Source organism: Pezoporus flaviventris, unplaced genomic scaffold (assembly GCF_033815535.1).
Source record: "Pezoporus flaviventris isolate CSIRO_AGI_PZ_B2104156 unplaced genomic scaffold, CSIRO_AGI_Pfla_v1 ptg000013l, whole genome shotgun sequence".
Taxonomy (NCBI): domain Eukaryota; kingdom Metazoa; phylum Chordata; class Aves; order Psittaciformes; family Psittacidae; genus Pezoporus; species Pezoporus flaviventris.
The window spans coordinates 34,864,100-34,885,369 of NW_026892561.1; the positions used below are offsets into that span (position 1 = coordinate 34,864,100).

Sequence of the window (21,270 nt, forward strand, 5' to 3'; positions counted from 1 at the left end):
TTTCATGTACTTGTAAAAAAGTATTTCTTCATTCAGTTTGTCAGCTGTCATCTTCATTCTGCATGGGTTGGCTTTTTATATCTTTTAATCACTTCAGCTGCCTTTTACTGAGCTAACTCCAGCTTGTCAGCACTTGCCCCACAGCACCATGCCAAAACCAAGACAGGGCTCTGACTGCGATCTTACTGTTGGCAAAGCAGAATAGTAACTCCCTCATTTTCCATATAACCACCCCTTGGTTTTGAGTGTCAAGGTACAATTTTACAGTGGCTTTTCCAAAGATGTTTTCCCTGTCCCCATGCAGCACCGCAGAACTTCCACCCCCCTGCCTTCCCTTAGCAGGCAGCATGCTAACAGCAGGTGAAGGCTGCTCAAATGCAAAGTGCAGCAGCCCACTGGAGCTGTTGCAAACTGCTGCCCATTAAAGAAGCCCATTAAAGAAGATTCCACATTTTACCTTGCCCTAGACTGATTCCTGACCCAGTGCACCCAGAACAGTCAGTAACCAACATCCTGCCCTCACCTGGTACCTGAACACAGACTTCCCCTGGCACAAAGGTGACCTCCGCTACGCTGCAGACCCATGTGAGGGACCCTTCAAAGCCCAAATACTTCCCAAGTGGCTACTAATAAATACCAACATGTTTCATTTATCTGCTGCGATTCCTGGCGAGTTTGCATTCATGCTACTAAGACAGTATCAGCATATTGAATCTTGATGAAATTCCCTTTGGATATTTCTTCCCAATTAATGCAAGCTCACGTATTCCGTTTTGATTGATATGATTTTTGCAGGTTTTGAGGCTTGTACTACCCATTAGTTTATTAAATGCATTTTCTATTGTATTCTCTCATTTGGAAATGCTGAATTTTGTTTCAAATCCCTATTTCGTAACAAGATTTTTTTGCCCAAGTCTGTTAATGAATCAGAGTGAATCAGTTTGGCTTGGTGTAACTTTAAGTTCATTAACTGTCACTCATCCTGGATCAGCCACTAACTTGGGCTTTCTGCCAATACCACTTCATTGCTTTCTCCTACGTCTGTATCAGGTCATTTTTACCATGGCTGGTCACATTATTAAAGGGTCATTGTTAAACCTCACAGGTTATGACAAGGCAGTTCAGCTTGGTGCTCAGACACAACACCCCAGAAGAACTCCTAAGCCCCATCACTGGAATCACACACTGAAAACACAGATTTGTATCAACATTCAGCTTTAAAACGTATGGCATATTTTCAGTCAAAACTCTGCTGGTTCAGTCCCTTCAAGTTCAGAAACATGAATAAAGTTTTTGAACAAGTGGCCTTTACATTTCTGGAAATGCAGTAATGGCTCCAGGTGAGGATAGAAGAGTGGGGAACATCAGCCCATGCCCCAGCCATCATACCATCACGCTTGTAGCGACTTCACAAAACAGGACTCTGGGCTGGATGGGCCCTGAACACTGAAGTCACACACATTTGTTTCATGAACAGTAAATTAACACATTTGCAGGAAAAAAACCCCACAACTTTTCTGGTGCTAAAGGTGAAAGATTTAGGAATTAAAAACTTTGACATCTGAATTAAAAATTCAATTCTACAGATGAGCCATGTACAAAAGTGACATCTGAGTAGCTCCTCTCTACTCCTGTGAAACACACTTCAGTTACATCTAACAAAATAATAAACAAAAATCCCCAAGCCCTCTATGAGGTCCCACAAGAACAGACATAGCTGATCTAATTTATAATGGCTATAAAACAGCATTATAGGACCGTGACAACTCTTTTACAAAGTACTTAAAAGATTCCTATTTGAGACAAACTGAACTCCTCTAATCTGTACTCTAAGCAAGTTCATCACATTTTCCTAATTGACTCTATTTGAGAGGCAGCTTTTTAATATTAATTTTTCCTTAATTGCCAAAAGAGTACATCGTGTCAACCATCTCCTTTCTATATAAAACAAGCTGCCAGAACTTAAAAATGTGCTGAAATGCAGCCAAAGCAGTCTTTTATACACCAGCTGGCAAGCTCTCAAACCACAGATAAGGTCTGAACCACTAAGTGCACATTTAAGATGCACAAATTAAAAACGTGCATTAAAAAACACAGAAAACAACATACATGAAGCAGTTTCACTGCCATGAAGCTGGTGAGGGCTGCAAGTGACCACACACACAGGGATGAGTCACACGGAGCCTCCTGCTCCTATGAGGTTGGGATCCCCATTCAGGCCCTGCTGGGCACTTCTGCAGATTCAAAATGCACGAATGAAACCGCTGAGCAGGTCACCCAAGGGTGTCAGGCTCCCCAAACTCCTGTCAGATCAACTATGACCATGGCTGCTGCTCTTTGCTCCTACCAAAAAAATAATTGTAGAGAATTTCTTTTTTTAATAAAAGCCTAGATTTTATTTTCAATACTAGAAAAAAATTGGAATCTCTCAGCCTCCTAAGACTCTTTACAGTTATCTGAGGGTTATCTGAGTATACCTGTAAAGCAAGACAAAACCTTGGCATTATCACAGTGAACTGTATTAATACAGGTGTAGTTTAGCTTAACTGATTTCACCTCATGGAAGCTGCCTGCTATTTCAGGTGGGCATCGCACTATTTTGGTCCTGGCAGCTGCTGCTGGCCCCCCATGGGCTGTCACAGGCAAAGGCAGGTGACTCCTGCCTGCAGGCATGACCTCCAAGCAGGGTGCTGGGCTCTCCCTATAGCAGCTCCTGAGTGCTGTGCAGCACCTCAATGCTACCCTCCCCTCGGGCAGCTCACACAAAAAGCATGGGGCCTCAGACGGGCAGTTTTCACAGCAGACTACCAGAATGTTGTAGAAACAGACCAGGATTCCAAGCAACATGTCCTGAGCTGACCAGAAATGGACCTGGGTTTTTATTTCATGCTGCTGTGAATCCAGATAGTCAAACACAATTAGGATTCCTCCTGACGTCAAAGTAATCACTCAGGCATACTGTTCCTATCACATATAGGACCATCTCCACACCAAGCAGCAGCAGCTGGTCTCTCTCCCAACAGCAACATCTTCATAGCAACTTATCTTCACAGCAAAGAATACTTAATTCAATATACGTATAAAAAAGATTTTGCTGTAACATAATCATTCTACTTGAAATGAAAATACCTGACAAAAGGTTTAACTTTAATCCTGCCATAACAAACCATTTCTTTGCAACAATTACTGTGTAGCACAGAGGCTATTAAAGTTCCACTGTTTGCTGTATCAATTACAAACACTGCTGTACCCTTTAGAGACAAACACAATTTGTTCTTCACCTACAGCCAGAAATCTAAGCAAAACCTTAAAAATATCTACAGCTATATTTATATATCTACAGCTTACAGAAAAGTCAATTCAGGTATGATAAACTTACCAGAACATCTCCACACACTGCCAGAGCACATGCCAAAATGAGAAGCCAAACTGCTTCATGATGCAATAGCTCCCCCAGAACAATTCTTTCATTCTTCCAACAAGTTCCCACTCTCAAGAGACTTCAGCAACTACTCAGTTAAGCAGACATATTTTTCAATGGCCTCCATTTGCAGTGGAGAGCTGCAACAATTCCTGCCCACATTAGAAATGATGCTGTGCAGTCTTCCAGATTTGTTTTATGTGAGGAGGAAAGAGAGAGACAAAAGAGCAATTCAAAGCCCAACAGGCCCTACTTACTCTGAATTTCCAGAGCTTCACCTGCTCCAGAATCTAAACTTGGTTCCTTGGCTGAATGGTCATGTCAGTATTACAGCCTGCACTAATTACTTTTATGCTGGCAATGATCCTATTAACACTTAACATGCTATTCATGTGCTACATGATTTATGGTAACAAATATAATCATGGTACCTTGATTTTAAATTCCAGCTGGGAGTTAATTGTGTACATCATTTCTGTCCTTTCCATTTTCCGAGCACCTTCATTGCACAAACGCACCAGCTAAGAAAAAGAGACATTTATCTAACAGGCTTCATGTACTCAAGATCTGTAATACAAACTTTTGTAGATTTATAAAGTACATTTCTGGGGGAGCATAAAATTGACACAGGAATGAGATTTTCATGCTGGGTCACAGCCATAATGTTTCCAAGACCAGAAAATGCAACCCTGAGTGACCAGGTCTGACTTGACAGCAATTCTTGCTTTGAGGCTGCATGACCGAAGGTCCCCCTCAAGCTGCGTTATCCAATACTGCTACAATAATTATTTATTCTTCAGGGGCATCCATATGGTACAAAGGTTCAGCTCAAAGTTCTGATGGAGAATGGCCACAGCTCTGCCCAAGTTAATGATCAGCTCCAAAACAAGCAACCTTCAGACTGGCGCAGCAGGACAACATGCTGCCATGTCCACCACACGCATTCGGCAGTCCCCCAAGAGGCATTGTGCTACCAGCTTGTTAAGCTAAAGCAAACAGTACCCCAGAAAAGGTTTCATTACAGCAGACCTTCAGAGTCTGCAGTCTTACAGCAGGCTACAGTTTCCCTGAAGTCTGCACAGGGGGTTGGGGAGCAGGTAAAAACAGGGGGCAAAGATGGAAGGGCATGAAAACACATTCCCTATAACCCCACATAATCACACATGGTCTTCCCAACCATCAACTGGCCTCTTCCCCTTCTATAGCCCCGCACTTCACACACCGTACACTGTTCCTGCAGGAAAACCCAGCTGTGGTGGCAGCAGCACAATGCTGCCTGGTTTAGAATACCTTCTTAAGTAATAACCAAACAGTAATTTAGGCCTAAAACCGATCCTTAGTGGCCTTTCTTAAATAAAAGAATTCAGCAGTTTTATGCTTCAGTGCTCTTCCCGTTTGCATTATTTATGCATGGAAATCATCCATTTTCCCTTAAAGTAGATAAGGATGTTCTAGGCCCAAGGTAATGTCTAGCCACAACTTGCTAGATTTGTTTTGCTTTACTAAAGCACAGCAGGCACTTCCCATTCGCAGCAGTTCCTGATGCACTGCACTTTCTGAAATTCTGAGATCTCGGTGGCAAAAAATAACCAGTTCTTAGATCCTCAGGTTTTCTTTTCATGCCACCATGTTTTGGTTTAAGGAGCTGACAATTTCCAGAATATATTAAATGGATAGACTGGAATTTCCCACCAATTAAAAAAGGTAATCTGATTTCTCGGGTCCACATGGAAGGAAGTAAAATTTATTCTACAAGGGCTGTTGAAATTTACAGTCTGTGCATGGAAAATGGACTTGGGCTCCTCTTCGCAACCACTGATTCTTGGCAAAAAAGTGTGACTCCAGGAGAGAGAACAACTTTGGGCCACTGACAAGAGGTGAGCTGGTTAATTTACAATAAAAGCAGAAAGAATCTGGAATCTTCCAGAGAAACTCAAGCCTTTCTTTTCTCTACTGTCAGGACAGGGCTTGGGCTTTTTTGGTATGCCTGGTCCTGCCATACAGCTTTCTGTCATCAGGAGTGGTAGCAAACAGAACAAGTGTGCCCAACTACATAATGAAACAGGTGAACAAGATGAGTAATAACATGGTAATTAATTATCAGGTGACTAAAATAACCCAAACCCAGCCACCTCTCACAGTGGGCTTCCAAAATGACAAAAGTATGCAGCATGATTTCAGAAGAACAGTCAAAGCAGAAAAGCTTCTGCATCCAAATTAAATTGAAGAACTTACCTTGCTCACTTCTTTCAGAGCCTGCTTACAGTTCTCATATTTTGATGAATCCTTGGGAGTCTTCTGACAAATGGTCTGAAATAAAACGTCAGTGACTTCAGAGGACTAGGAAGCACAGGCTGTGACAAACACAGAATTGCACATACATATTAATTGAAATCAGAGGTGAAGTCACAGCTGGGACAGATCAATGAGAGAACACTGGATCACTTCCTCAAGAGTGATTTGTCACATCAGCAGAACACCTCCTCTGAAAGCTTTTGGAGCCACACAGTGTTTTGCATCTTGTAGCCCATCTCCACAACAGCAGCACAGTGGGAGAATGAGGCTTCACCCTCCCAGGACAGGGGAAGATTCACCAACTTATCTCCAACTTCTGTAAACCCACAACAAATCCCACTACAGCCATACAGAACCAGGTCCTTCCTGTTCCAGTGTTAAGCTTTTCCTGGAAGTTGAAATACCCAGTTATTTACAATGGCACTTCCAGTAAGAAAACTGTACTAGCTTACTCTGTCTGACCTCTCCATGGAAGGTGTTTCCAAAGGATTAACAGAAGAAAATGCTCTTCAGGCAACACTGGTACAAGAACCAGGAAAAAAATATATACATCAGTATTATCTTATTAGAACAAAAAAGCACATGGAAGGGAGCACAGCTGCAGCATCCAAACAGAGGAAGTGCTGGAAAGCAATGAGAAGTAAATCCAATCCATGATTTACATAATTGTTACATCTATTTGCAGAGCTCATTCTTACCAGTTAGAGATGAAGCCCCACCAGAAACAGGCAATCAATGACAGACCAGATAAATTACTTTTTTACTGAGAAAAAAAAACATGTTATGATATTTTACTTTAAATTAGTCTGTGGTTTAAGTATGTTCTCTCCTCTGAATGTAGTTGAAGCCATAGTTCTGATACTGAAGCCTTAAAAATCATACTCACTGGAAGTCTCAATGTAAGGTTTACACAACAATATCCAAGAAAAACAAACAAATGAAACAAACTGGACAGTGGAAGATAAAATGCTTGGTTTGCTTGTTTAGATGCTTTTAGCTCAAGAGGGGGAAGAGGAGAAAAAAAAAACAAGAAGGAAAAGGCCCACCTAGGGACACACCACAGTAATACTGAGTTACGATGCCATTTTTTACCTAGAAATGTACTGTAGAGAAGAGAGCACCCAATGTCCACGAATGAACTATGATACTGTCCAGATGATCAAATTAATCAATGCATAGTTTGCAAATATGTAGCAGAACAAAATTAGTTGTCCCGTTTGTAGATCTCTCCAATGCCAGAACCAGAGCCTGGATTTTTATCTGCACTACTGCTGATGTCCACCTCATAAGTTTAGTTCTAGCATTTTATCAGAAATGCCAGGAATCCTGGTGTGAACTTTAGAAAAACAGAATAGTTAGGGTTGGAAAGGACCTTAAGATCATCTAGTTCCAACCCCCCTACCATGGGCAGGGACACCTCACTTAACCATGTCACTCAAGCCTTTTCATCCAACCTGGTCTTGAACACCAGCAGGGTTGGAGCATTCACAACTTCCCTGAGCAACCCATTCCAGTGCCTCACCACCCTAACAGGAAAGAATTCCTTCCTTATATCCAATCTAAACTTCCCTTAAGTTTTAACCCATTACCCCTTGTCCTGTCACTACAGTCCCTAATGAAGAGTCCTTCCCCAGCATCCTTATAGGCCCCTTTCAGATACTGGAAGGCTGCTATGAGGTCTCAGCCTATCTTCATAGGGGAGGTGCTTCAGTCCCCTGATAATGCTGGTGGCCCTCCTCTGGACTTGTTCCAACAGTTCCATGTCCTTTTTAAGTTGAGGACACTAGAACCGTATACAGTACTCCAAGTGAGGTCTCATGAAAGCTTTGCTTCAGAAGTACTCACTTGCACTTCCTAAGGCACCTAGTAACTTGCACAGGAAGGGAATGCCCACAGTGTAACCAGGTGGTGAGAAATAGTGTGTGTTGATGCTGTTCCATCTACGAACAGTTCCTGTGCCCTCAAGTACAGAGCTCATTCTTCAGCGCTACTCTGTGACCTTCTTCCTGAAAGTAAGTATTTACTGCAGAAGGGTCCTTACCTAATCTGTACAATGGAAACTCTTGTTTTCTAAACTGTAGGGTTTGATTTTAGTCCTAACACTATGCACAGTTTCTGTGTTGGATTCCTCCTTGGGGTCAGATTAATTTTGACCATTTACTGTAAAGTTTCTCTATTAGAATGTTTAAATATTTAACTTTAGAAAGGGGCATCAGGAGCAGAAGGTACCAATCACAGCAAGCAAACAAATGCAACAGTAATTCATAACCAGTAGACCATCTACAGCCTGTACTTGGTAGAAGTAAGAAGATGTGAAAAGACTGGAATGAGCTGGGAATTGCAAGAAGGCTAACATTAACAGAACATGCATCACGGACAAATAGAAAAATAACTGTTCTCACATCCATCAGTAAGGGAAGACGAGTAACTCTCTGCATGGGAAGAATGAGGAAAGAGATCATTGGTAAATTCCGACAGTCTTCATGGGACTCAATCCGTGATAACACCTCTTTAAAGGCCGGATTTGTGGCTCTGGTGAAAAAAGGTGGGAGAGAATTAAATGGTAAGTTTTACTAAAGAATTGTGAAAGTTGCTAGATTTTAAATAAATCATTATTTTATTAATAGGAAAGTGTGCTGTGAAGGAGTCATATCAATTAAGCCTTCAGCTTTATTTACTTAGATATGCTAGACCAGGACTGACATTTGGAAACTTCAGCTGCTCCTACACATGAACAGACTCCCACGTAATAGACAAGGAGAGTGTCTTTGACACTGATTAAACCGCACGTATCAGTGGCCAGGTGTCCTGGGTTCAGCAGTAGCAGTCATTTTTCCCCTCCTTGGTAGCTGGTGCAGTGCATGTTTTGACTTTCGTCCTGGGAGCAGAGCTGATTTTGGTTTGGCCAAGGACTTTGTGAGCCTCGCACTCTTCCAGGGAGGAGGGGAAGCCGGGAGGAAGCAGAGACAGGACACCTGACCCAAACTAACCAAAGAGATATTCCATACCACAGCACGTCATGCCCAGGATGGAACTGGGAGTTAGCTGGAAGGGCTGGGAGACTGCAGGGTTGGAGGAGGTATTGGTCAGTGCTTGGTCGGGCTGGTGGGCAAGTTATTGGCTGGCTGGTGGTGACGTGATGTGTTCTCTTCCCTCGTTATTTCCTTTATCATTATTATCATTGGTGGCAGCAGTAGTGATTTGTGTTATACCTTAGTTACTAAACTGTTCTTATCTCAACCCGTGGGAGTTGCATTCTTTTTGATTCTCCTCTCTGTCCCTCTGGGAGTAGGGGGAGGGCAAGAAGGGGGGGAAGTGAGCGAAGGAGCCCTCTGACTGGTTTTAAACCACGACACCAGGGTATGGAACACAGGACCACAATCAGGACTGGCCCTTGAAGCCAGGCACAGCTCAATAACTTCAAAGGAACTTGCACATTAAGAAAAACTAGTCAGGTAAGCACATGCTTAGCTGGAAGCCAGGTTTTGCACAAAATACCACAGCCTACTACTCACTCCTACTAGAAAAGAGGCAATTTTGCAACCATATTTTAAAATTAGCTCTTACAGTAATCTCTGCAGTGTTCGCTGCTGATAGACTTCATTGGTGCAGTATTTGACATAGGGATCAAATGTTGAAGAAGAATGCTTTTCAACTATATCACTGATATCATCAATAAAGATGTTGTTCTGATGCCTTGCTTCAAGCTCTGTAAAGAACCTATGGAAAAGAAAAATATTCATTTTTACAAAAAAAAGAAACAAACAAAAAAATCAGAAACAAAACCCAAACAGAACCAGAATTTCTCTTAAAACAATTTGCACCTGACCCAATCCATGACTTCTATAAACTAATGGCAACTTGAATGGTTCATGAAAGATTGAGATCATTTCTTCTTTGTCAGACCAGCAAAGGAAACCTTTACATGACAAAGGCCAAAGGGTGGCAGTGTCACCTGGCGGAGCTCCGTGTAAGCAATATTGGCAAAACTACTTCCCATTCTCTATCTGCCAAAACCAGAACAGTGTTACTGAGCTGGTTGGACGAGAATTTCCAGAAACAGGGGTGAAAAAGAAACCAAACAATTCCAAGCACACATTAACACATTTCCTCTTGTAATAAAGGAAGTGCAATACCAGAAATATTCAATAAAATAAAGTTATGTGCGACTCCTAAACAGAGAAAACAAAAGTACTCAGCAGGCTGAGCTGCACAACGTGCTTGCGTACTATATACCTTAATCCACTTCTTAAACCAAACACAGACTGGAAACAGTGAAAATGGGAACATAAACCAAAAGCCTGACAGATGCTTTCTCCTAAATACAATTGTTGTATGAACTTCCTCATTGTCCTCTGTTCTGCCTGTGAGTCCCTTTGGCCTCTAAAAGCTTTCCACTCCTTTCTGCATTTCTAATTTCACCAGAAACCAAAAGCCTTTATTTCTCCAATAGTTATTAGAAATACCTTACTGTCTGGAGTGCGAGAGCTCTCATGGCTCAGCTACTGCAGGTCATTAGTTACCTACACTGACATTCCAACATCAGCGCAACCCTCAGAAATATACAAGCTGCTGAAATCTTGCCCATCCTGGTGTTGCCATTCCATAAGGTGATTCGCTTGAATCCTGAACTCCCTAGAGCAAACCAGCTAATGAAAAGCTTCTCACACAGCACAGAAAAATGAAGGAAATACTTGGTAATTAAGGAAATCCTTGATCTCACATGAAGCTAAAAGAGTTTGAAACATTTTATTTCAGCCTTTTTTTACATTTTCTTATTACTAACACTGGTTCTTCAGAACCTGTCACCTTGCAGCACTGCATTTTTCTAAGCATGCCACCAACATTCTCCATAATCTGCTTTACAAACAAAGCTCAAACATGTAAGAAGAGCAGAACAGGAGCTTGTCACGCAAGTGTTTAACAACATGGGTTCGCTAAAATTAAGCCTTTTTTTTCCTCAGGTGGGCTTAGAAGAACCCGCCTGAACCAAGTGGTTGGCAGATTCTCACTTGGTCAACTACAGTCAGAAGAATCAAGGCAGGATTTTTGTTGGGTTGGCTTTGTTTTTTTTAAGGTTCTGACACATTAACTGCAGACTGAACTGATGGATGTGTATCAGTATTATCATCTGATGAAAAACAAGACGCTGCCTACAAACAGACGCATTGCTGCCTGCTGCAGTGTGCTGCTTTCTCTTCAGTTTTCCCCTTAAGTGATGCAGCAGGGTTTTTTCACAGCCTGGATGTGTTTGGAAGGGAGAGTCCTCCAGCACCCTCCTGCCCTCCACCCATCTCATTTCAAAGCACAAAACATTTCCAGTTGTCGCTCTCTTGTATTACGTTACATATTTGGTTTTCTTAGTGTCAGACCAGCACTAACTGGCAATGCACACTAAGTTGCTGTGAGATCTCATACAATACATAGACAGCCACTAAAGTTAACAGTTGTGTGAAATGTCATGGGGTACAAGAAGGGGAAAAATTAAAATAGAATGAAAAAAATGAGTCTCCAAGTCAGAGCCTACACTTTCCCATGAACCTCAACAGTAAGATTACAACCACTGACCACCATGAACCGCAGACAACTGGAACTTGTTTCTGCTCTACTCAGATGTTTATAGTTGAGAGAACTGCTCAGTGCACAGCCAATTCACTTTGCTCAGGAAATGAGGAAATACAACATTTCTTTCTGCTGTATGTTATGGCATGCTGACAAGGTGTTTGGCCATGCTGGGCTAGAACTTCCACTTTCAGAATTTATCTGGTACCTCATCAATGACATCCTCAGGCGGAGTCACTGTAAAGAGCAGTAAAAGTCTTCCACAGAAGATTTAAAAAAAAAAAAAAAAAAGAAAAAAGGGAAAAAAAAGGAGGGGGCAGAGAAGCAGCACACCCAAATCCCAACCCCACAACACAAACTGCAAGAAATACTACCTCTGGAAATCACGTATCAAAAGTTTGAGTCGAAGTTTGGGGGGTTTTGCATCCAATCTGCTAATTCTATACACAACCAGTGAACCAGAAGCACCATAAAATCCTTTTACTTAAAGTTTCAGGACAGTTTCTGTCATAATGAGCAGTACTGAGGATCAAGTGATCACATTCAATTTAACCAAATATGAATTAGTTGCACTGGGTGACTGGCCTTTTTTACTTTTTTTTTTCTTAATACCAGAAGGATTTATTTAAAGCATTTGTGTTAAATCTAGAACTTTTCTAGTTAAAATCAGGTCCAGTTAAGTAAAGTCAAACAGCATTGTAAGCCAACATTTGATTTCCCTCATCTTGTCCTTAGGTTCTTTGAAAGAGACATCCAATTTGTAACACTCCAAACTCCCCCCCTTCCAAAGGCTACATGCCAAACTGAGAAATACAGGTTTAGTTCATTTCCTGTTTGTTTTCTTTTTATAGCAATATCGAGAAACACCAGAGATCTCGGCAATACTGGAGTTTGCCCTGTCTTTATGACAAGAGCTTCCTCCCTAAAGCTCTGGTGGCTCCTCTAAAGGGTCTTCCCATGTCTTTAGGCAAATCACTGGCACACTGGTAAGCAGCAGAAAGAACAACTTGCCAATACTCTCAGGCAATTTTCTCAAGCTGTTTTTTCCTACTCACTGGCATTGTTGTAATTAATTACTGGAATACATAACTTCATCAAAAACCTCTAGTTAATTCATGGAACATAAATGCACAGTGGTACATGCACGATGTTATAAACTATTTCATACAAATCACCTTCTTATGCCTGAATGATGTCTCATTTACAATTGCAAAACTCCCACCAACAGAGCTCTACTTAAACAGATGCCATGAACCATTTTGTTCAACATTTCTTCTCAACATTTACTCTCCCTTCACCCCTAGATAATGACACTAGCTGAGCAGGACTTACACTGTTATGAATAGTCTATCTTGCTATCTGGATATTCCAAAAATAGACTGCGCTGGATTTAAAAAGTTCTAATTAGGAAGGCAAAAAAATCCTAGGCAGGTCGAGTTAGAAAAATAATTACCTTACAGAATCAGTTATCTGGGAGCAAAATGTATGTAGAATCAAAGAATAGCACACAAAAGGAATATACAGAAAAGCTGGAGGTACTGCAAGGAATCTAAATTGTGTATTTACATCAAGCGTCTCTACAGCAGAAAAATGAAAGCAAAGCCTTTGAGTGAGTGAGACTGGAAAGAAGAGACTTGGTAGTAGATCTGTCTGAAAGTGAAGTAAATGTGGAATGCCAGCAGAACCAGGTGATCAGCACCCAAGAGAGCCAAGAGTTAAAAAAAAACAAAAACAACACATAAAACTTATAGCGAAAACATGAGATCATTTGATTCTATTTGCAAAGTGACAGCACACATACCAGAGTATTACTGGGCTGGTGAGGGGGAGGGACAGTACAATATAATTACTGTTTTGTATACAGGTTATGTAGCAGTTACAGACTCAAGGTTCTCAGGCATTTACCTGACTTTTTTTTTTTTCCTACTGCTTGCAGTACTAATGTCTCATCTCCTTGCAAGTTCATGTAATTCTCCACTGTTACCCTGTGTTCTGGACAGGGCCTCTGTTCCAATCCAGCAGATGCCACAGTCACTGAAATAGCAGTCTGTCACCACCAAAGCCATCTTGTGTGTGGAAGTGAACTGCGGTCTGGCTCGTGGGTCACTTATTTCAAAGTTCATTATTATTATTCTTGAGTAATGTTTTTGAAGTCATAATGAGCTGTATGCCTGGCATAAATAAGATTATAATGCAGATTTTGCTTCATAGTGATGCTACTGCTGATACATCACTATCCAGTAACAGAAAAAAGCCCCTGAAGTAGAAGCAAGTACAATTTAGCTTCCTCCTCTTAGAGATAAAGGAATGGGAAAAACACCAATTTCAGATAACTTCAGGTTAAAGTAATAAAAATTCTGATTAGCCTCTCAAAACCTGAAATTTCTGACCAGGAACAGAAGCATAACATCTGCATCACAAAGCAATTTCTTGGGGGAAAGGGGATGGGGGGGGATTTAAAATCATTAAAATGGAGAAAAATTACAGCCTTATTTCCCTAGAATTTTTATGCTTGATCAGAATGAGAGCTTTTAAGAAAGAATGGCTTTGAAGAGGGTGATGGCAGCAAGGAACTGCAGCCACAGGTTTTTGAAATTTATCAGTTTATTAGAGGAGTTACCACAGTCCAAATAATGGTAAACGGTACATATATACACATATATTCATAACACCAAACACTGTGAAGCAGCCCAGAAAAATACCTTTTATGAGGCAATAGCCACTGAGCAACTACTAAGCAAAAAAAGACACCAACAGTCTATTCTTTCTTTCTGCAACAAAACTTGCAGCGAGCCTACATGCAAGTCACTGTCCTCCTGGTAAGCCACTCGCCTCTTCAGCTATTTATAGTATTCTGGCAGAAATCCAGAACAGTAAGAAAAGCCATGGCAACCCTGACAATATAGCCTGCTCCAGCGGGATTCCCAAGATAGTGGGGAAGTGCTCACGGGATCTAGCTCAATGGTATGCACTTCAGAAACACCCATCTTGATTCAACCAATTAATACCCCCTGACAAATGAACCCCAAAGAACACTCTGGCACAACAAATGTAAATCTTCCTGATAAATTATGAAGACATCACAACAGGAGTCTTCATTTTAAAAACCTTTCCCATGCTGAACAAAGTCATGCTTTTTACACTACTGAGAAGAAGCAGGGTGCTTCTGCCTGTCTCCCTGAGCCTGAAAAGTCACCTACATACTTATTTGTCATAGGAAAAAATGATCTCTTGGATGTCACAAAAAATGAACTTATAAATAATTTTGTGAGGCTGTCTAGCAACAGGGGTGTGAGGCTATTCCCATCTAACAGATGGGTTAGAAAAGCCAAACTAATACACACAGCAAGCAAAGACCTGGGAGAATGGAGGGAAACGACTGGCCATGTCACTTGTCTTGTGCTCTATAGACCTGGGCTATCACCTGCAGCCCCCACTTCGCAATAGCCAAGGGTTAGCATTAGCCAGTACTGATCATAGAACCATAGAATCGTTAGGGTTAGAAAGGACCTTAAGATCATCTAGTTCCAACCCCGATGCCGTGGGCAGGGACACCTTACACTAACTCATATCACCAAAGGCCTCGTCCAACCTGGTCTTGAACACTGCCAGGGATGGAGCATTCACAACCTCCCTGGGCAACCCATCCCAGTGCCTCACCACCCTAACAGGAAAGAATTTCCTTCTTACATCCAACCTAAACTTCCCCTGTTTAAGTTTTAACCCATTATCCCTTGTCCTATCACTACAGTCTCTAATGAAGAGTCCCTCCCCAGCATCCCTATAGGCCCCCTTCAGATACTGGAAGGCTGCTATGAAGTCTCCACGCAGCCTTTTCTCCAGGCTCAACAGCCCCAACTTCTGCAGCCTGTCTTCATACAGGAGGTGGTCCAGTCGCCTGATCATCCTTGTGGCCCTCCTCTGGACTTGTTCCAACAGTTCCATGTCCTTTTTATGTTGAGGACACCAGAACTGCACACAATACTCCAGGTGAGGTCTCACAAGAGCAGAGTAGAGGGGCAGGATCACCTCCTTCGACCTGCTGGTCACGCTCATTTTGATGCGGCCCAGGATACGGTTGGCTTTCTGGGCTGCAAGCACACACTGCCAGCTCATTTTCTCATCAAACAACACCCCCAAGTCCTTCTCCACAGGGCTGCTCTGAATCTCTTCTCTGCCCAACCTGTAGCTGTGCCTGGGATTGCTCCAACCCAGGTGTAGGACCTTGCACTTGGCATGGTTAAACTTCATGAGGTTGGCATCAGCCCACCTCACAAGCGTGTCGAGGTCCCTCTGGATGGCATTCCTTCCCTCCAGCGTATCAACCGAACCACACAGCTTGGTGTCATCAGCAACCTTGCTGAGGGTGCACTCAATTCCACTGTCCATGTCACCGACAAAGACGTTGAACAAGACCGGTCCCAACACCGATCCCTGAGGGACACCACTCATTACTGGTCTCCAGCTGGACATTGAGCCACTGACCACAGCTCTTTGTGTGTGGCCATCCAGCCAGTTCTTTATCCACCGAGTGGTCCATCCATCAAATTGATCTCGCTCCAATTTAGAGACAAGGATGTCGTGTGGGACAGTGTCGAACGCTTTACACAAGTCCAGGTAGATGACATCAACTGCTCTACCCCGTCCATCAGTTCTGTAGCCCCATCTTAGAAGGCCACCAAATTGGTCAGGCAGGATTTCCCCTTAGTGAAGCCATGCTGGCTGTCACCAAGCACCTTGTTGTTTTTCATGTGCCTTAGCATGCCTTCCAGGAGAATCTGCTCTAGGATTTTGCGACGCAGAAAGGTGAGACTGACTGGTCTGTAATTCCCTGGGTCATCCATTTTCCCCTTCTTGAAAATGGGGGTTATATTTCCCTTTTTCCAGTCATCGGGAACTTCACCTGACTGCCACGATTTCTCAAATATGACAGCCAGTGGCTTTGCAACTTCATTTGCCAGCTCCTTCAAGACCTGTGGATGGATCTCATCAGGACCCATGGACTTGTGCACATTCAGATTTTTAAGATGGTCTCAAACCAGTTCCTCTCCTACAGTGGGCCCAAGGTCTTCATTCTCACAGTCCCTGCATCTGCCTTCCAAGACTTGGGTGGTTTGGTCAGAGCCTTTGGCAGTGAAGACCAAGGCAAAGAAGTCATTCAGAACCTCAGCCTTCTCCAAATTCTGTGTAGCCAGTTCTCCCGAGAGCTTCCTGAGTGGGCCTACGTTGTCCCTAGTCTGTTTTTTATTTGCTACGTACCTGTAGAATCCCTTCCTGTTATCTTTAATACCTCTAGCTAAGTTTAATTCTAACTGGGCCTTAGATGATGTTACTATATACAAAAGAACTAATCAATCTTGGTATCTGAGAAGAAATTTTTGTTCGATAGAAATATGAACCATAGAAAGCCATAATTCAAGCATTGCTTAGTCTTAAGGGAAGTTTATCAGCCAGGAAACTCTCCACCACAGCCTAGAAGTAGGGGTGATGTAGAGTGTCGAGGTGACTCAAGAGTCCAGCGGGTATCACCATGGGCACCGCTGCAGCCACACACCTCCTGGTAGCCCTGCACCAGAGGGAGACTGCAAACACTCCCAGGTTAATCTTTCACCTGTGCCAACCTGGCAACCACTGAACCTCCACAACCAAAGGAAAGCAAGTTCAAAGTGCAAGTGTACCGATCACCACTTTATGCTGTTGTCAGCCTTCTGCAGGTTCAGAAGGGAGAGCAGCAACACCCATCATGGGAAGGGCCAAGTGGCAGGACACAGCACTGCAAGATATGACACAGTACAGCTTCACATGCTGCTGGACTTCTCCTTGTGCCATCACAGGCACATCAGCTTCTTTCCTACATATCTGTAGCAGAAGTTATCTGGAGTAGCAAACTATCACATGTTGAAAGATAGGAAGAAAGTTGCAGGTTTTGATACAGCGGCACATCAAGCTGCTCTTCCTATAAAAGGTATAAATAAGCATCTGTGTACACGATTTTCATATTCATGCAGCCACATCTATAGCAGAATTTACAGTATGACATGTAGGATAATGAATACCACACTCGGGCAGGCAAGACTTCCCCGGTATAAACACTGCACAGACCAACCTCACTGTTGTCCAGAGTAACGTGGAGCATCGCAATGTAATTCATCTGCAATGAAAGCTTCAGTCTCATGAATCTGAGGTTTAAAATCTTATTTAAATAAAGCACATCGACACAGTGGAACATGAGAGGAGCCAAGGGAACACACATACATGCTCCCACAATGACAGCCTTGCTAAGCACAGATATTTCTAAACTTACTAACAACTTCGTGCCTTTTCAAAGCTACATGTTTGTTTTATGGAAGAAAGGCAACATGAGTTCTCTGAAACCATTCTGATGTCTTGAAGACTGAGCACTCTCTCAACTAAGAAAGGCTGCTTCTTCATTCCTTATCAGTCTCTGTACAAGGAAAGCAGAGACGCAAGTTCATATAACTGTTGAACATCCACCCACTTTACTACCAAATACACAGATATATATAGTTTTCCTCTTTTGTGCTTCCTGCAGCAACAGTAAATCTGAAAATTGGTGAAAGTGTCCTAAGATGCTACTAGAACAAGCCCTGCAACACCAACAGCAAAACACAGAGTTTGAGAGGATCCATGTGAGTTTCAGATGCTCATGACAGTGGTGCTGTGGAAAGGACATACTAAGCACCTATTGGATAAATAGGTTTTGGGTTACAGCTGGAAGGCTTTAAAATTTTTAAGTACATTTTCTTTACTGTCCTTAAATACATTTACATATATAACTCTGTGTAGAGGTCAGGCTAATGAAGAAGAGCTACAGGTTCTGCTGTGGGACTGAGGGGGTTTTATTCCTTTTTTCTGTTAAACAGAAAATCTGTTTACAAAATACACCCATAGGTTTCAACACAAATAAAGTATCATGGCAAATGGCAGCTTCATGCTGTTCTTTTTCCTACCATGCTTTCAGGTGTGTCACCACAACTGCTTGCGGGTTAAGACTCAATGAGATCCAGGAACTGCTCTGACAAGGAGACAACAGAAAACTGACCAGGTTTGTTTTGTGGATTATTCTTTGGCTGGCTGGCAGCTGGCTGAACTGAGAGAGTAACCAGGAAGGGGGAAAACCTTCAGGCACCACTAGCACCAAACCCAGACCTTTTACATCAGCAAAAAACAAAGGATGAAACAAACAAACTCTACTATGCTTGTCCTGTAACAGCCCTCTACCACAGAGCATGCTGTTATGACTCTTAGTTAAACTCACAATAAGGCCAGTCATCTAGAATATAGTTTCAATCGTTGTTTCAAACAATATTTCACCTCAAAATAAATCATTTTATTTCACACAAACCCCATCTGTTGCTGGATAACACAAAACATCTTAAGTCACTGGCAGCAAAGATTTGGGGGTTGGGTGGTGTTTCTTTTAAGAAAAGAAGCTATACTGTTATCATTAAATACAGTCATTAGAAGACAAGTAGAGAAGAATCAGTTCTCAGAATGACCTCAGCTAGAGAAAGAAGAATGAACCATCTCCTAGAGTACATAATGATAGAAGAAAAAACTGAACACAAAGTCCGAGACCAAGGACTAGCAGAAGAGTTTTGAAAAGTAGTCTAATTATAAGTTCCAAGGGGACCCAACAGTGAGTCTCTCCTTATAAGAGTCTGGGACATGGACTTACATACCATCTGTGCTGCATTTCCTCAGGAAGACAGATTGACAGTTTAGAGCTTCAGAGTCATACATTTTTCAGAAAGGGACACAAAGATCATCTATGTGTCAAAATAATTTTAGCAGAGAGGACAGTGTGCAGATGAAGTTCTGAATACAGGCATAGATAGGCAAGAAAAAAATTACTAGAATTCTCTAGAGAGGTAAAACAAAGTAAGATTTTAATGGCCGCTATTCAAGAATATCTCTTTTGTATATTTAAAATAGAAACTGAATTACCTTTCATCTGACAAACACTGTTAACAATGTCAAGCTCCAGCAAACCCACAATTTAAAAAAAAAAAAAAAAATCAACGAAAATGCACACCTACAATCATGCAGTTGAGACACAGTAATTTTAGCTGAGTTCTCACAGCCTTGGGAGCTCTGCCATTTCTTTTACTGAACCTTTTCCTGATGATACACATTACTGCTCACTATTTCTTGTCATTTGCCGTCAGTCTATTTCAAGTGAGATAAGGAAGGAGAATGATGTTTTACAGAGAAGGAAGAAGAACCAGAGACAGTATTATATGGGAGAGACTGCAAAAGCCTTAAGAGAAAAAACAGAGTGGCACAGAAAACAGCCAACTGGTTAAAGGTGCAGCCTGCATCCTCTGCCTTTTTGGGTGGACCTGACTCCACCACAGAAGAGGGTTGAGCAGGACTGTTCTTCAGCTCTTTTCTCCCCTGGCATGCAAATGCTTGAGGCTATTGCAGTCATATTATTTCAGGAAAGGTGAGGGAGGCGAGGGCAGGGAAGAAGGGGAAGGGGGAGAGAAATGTGCTGAAAACCACCCTGATTTACTCTAGAAAAAACTCTTGAGTAACACTCATCAAAAGAATGGGTTCCCTCTATCCTTCAGTCAGTACTACAGTTTGTAATTAGAGGACCTTCACACGTTACTCTTGATTTTGGCAAACAGTGGTCATTTAGGTTTTGGCTATGTGTTAAAAAGAGCTGATACATACAGGGTACATCCCCATACCATATAAAAACCCTAAAACCCAAACAAGATACTTGATACACTACTTCATCAAGTAATCTTCCAAAAACAATGCTCTGAAGGGCCTACTCTGAGCAAAGCACAAGGTGGCATCTCCAGGAATCTGGAAAACAGGCAAATCGGTTGCCTTGATTTATTAGGGTTTTTTAAACCAAAATCCAGCTCCATAGCTTTTATTTTAATTTGCAAAATAATGTAACACAGTCATTAACATGATAACATGACCCAAAGGTGTCCTCAAAAGATCACACCAGTTAATACTATTTTAAAGAGATTAAACTGTTTATGCAAAGTTTGACAAACATTTCAAGATCTGCTGGGTAAAACACCATGGAGGCAGTATGCTAGAGAGAAACAAAACCATGGCTACATATGGTCAGCACTGAAATGACACCACAAGTGACCCCTGGGACACAGATTTTCTGAAGGAGTACAAGTTTTATGCAACTAGTATTTAAATTTCATACATTGAGCACTGGAGAGAAAGAAACGTAAAGACAATGTAAGTTTCATGTTTATGTTGGTGTTTCTTGAAGATACTGTACAATCTGCCAGAGTGATGAAGTAGTAAAGAAGTTTATCCTGGCTTCTAGTCCTACCTGGTTTTAATAACTGACTTGAGGATGAGGTTGAATTCACTGGTAACAGATAGACAGCTGCAAATGCCCTTCATCAACACTCGTGTCATACACAGCATTACTGAAGATTCTCAGCCAGCCTCTCCAAAAGTGATCCTCTGAGCAGGCGCGAAGGCAAAAATAAGGACACGTGAGCAGAGGCTGTGAAATCTAACATGAGCTATATTTAACTGCACAGAGGACTGCATAAGTCAGACAAGCAAACTGGATAGATTCAGTTTACAATTAGCTGGCATTCCTTCAGAGGGGCATCTGAAACCAAGAACGCAGTGGACAGCTTGAACAGGACTTCACACAGAACAGAAGGGAACATACTGAAAAACCATTTCTCTTTACTACTCTAAACAAATAAACCACTGGCTGTTCTCAGAAAATCTTTTACAAGTTAAACCCATCCCCACTGGCAACCCCTCTAGCTCACTATCAAGTAAGTATCTTGGGCTGAGAAACTCTTCCACAGGTACTGGCCAAAAAAGCATTTTCCTGCTTTGGTCACCACTATGACTGTGGGTGACCCACCAGAGCTACATAAGAGGAAATCTCCGGGGTCAAAGCCTGGATTACCAAGGAGGGCAGCACAGCAGCAGTGGGAAGAACAAGCTCACGCACTGTCAAGCAG

The 21,270-nt window shown here is 42.1% G+C and overlaps 1 protein-coding gene across 3 annotated transcripts in view; it reads right to left on the minus strand.

Annotated features, from left to right (window-relative positions):
- ARHGEF26 (Rho guanine nucleotide exchange factor 26) overlaps positions 1 to 21,270 on the minus strand; it is a 59,241-nt gene that overhangs the window by 14,783 nt on the left and 23,188 nt on the right. For all 3 annotated transcript variants that reach the window (XM_061452730.1, XM_061452731.1, XM_061452729.1), the window contains 4 exons: positions 9,284 to 9,436; positions 8,119 to 8,248; positions 5,657 to 5,731; positions 3,853 to 3,942 (listed from right to left, as the gene is read on the minus strand). In XM_061452730.1, coding sequence (XP_061308714.1) covers positions 3,853 to 3,942; positions 5,657 to 5,731; positions 8,119 to 8,248; positions 9,284 to 9,436 — 448 coding nt within the window. The remainder of the gene's footprint in view (positions 1 to 3,852; positions 3,943 to 5,656; positions 5,732 to 8,118; positions 8,249 to 9,283; positions 9,437 to 21,270) is intronic.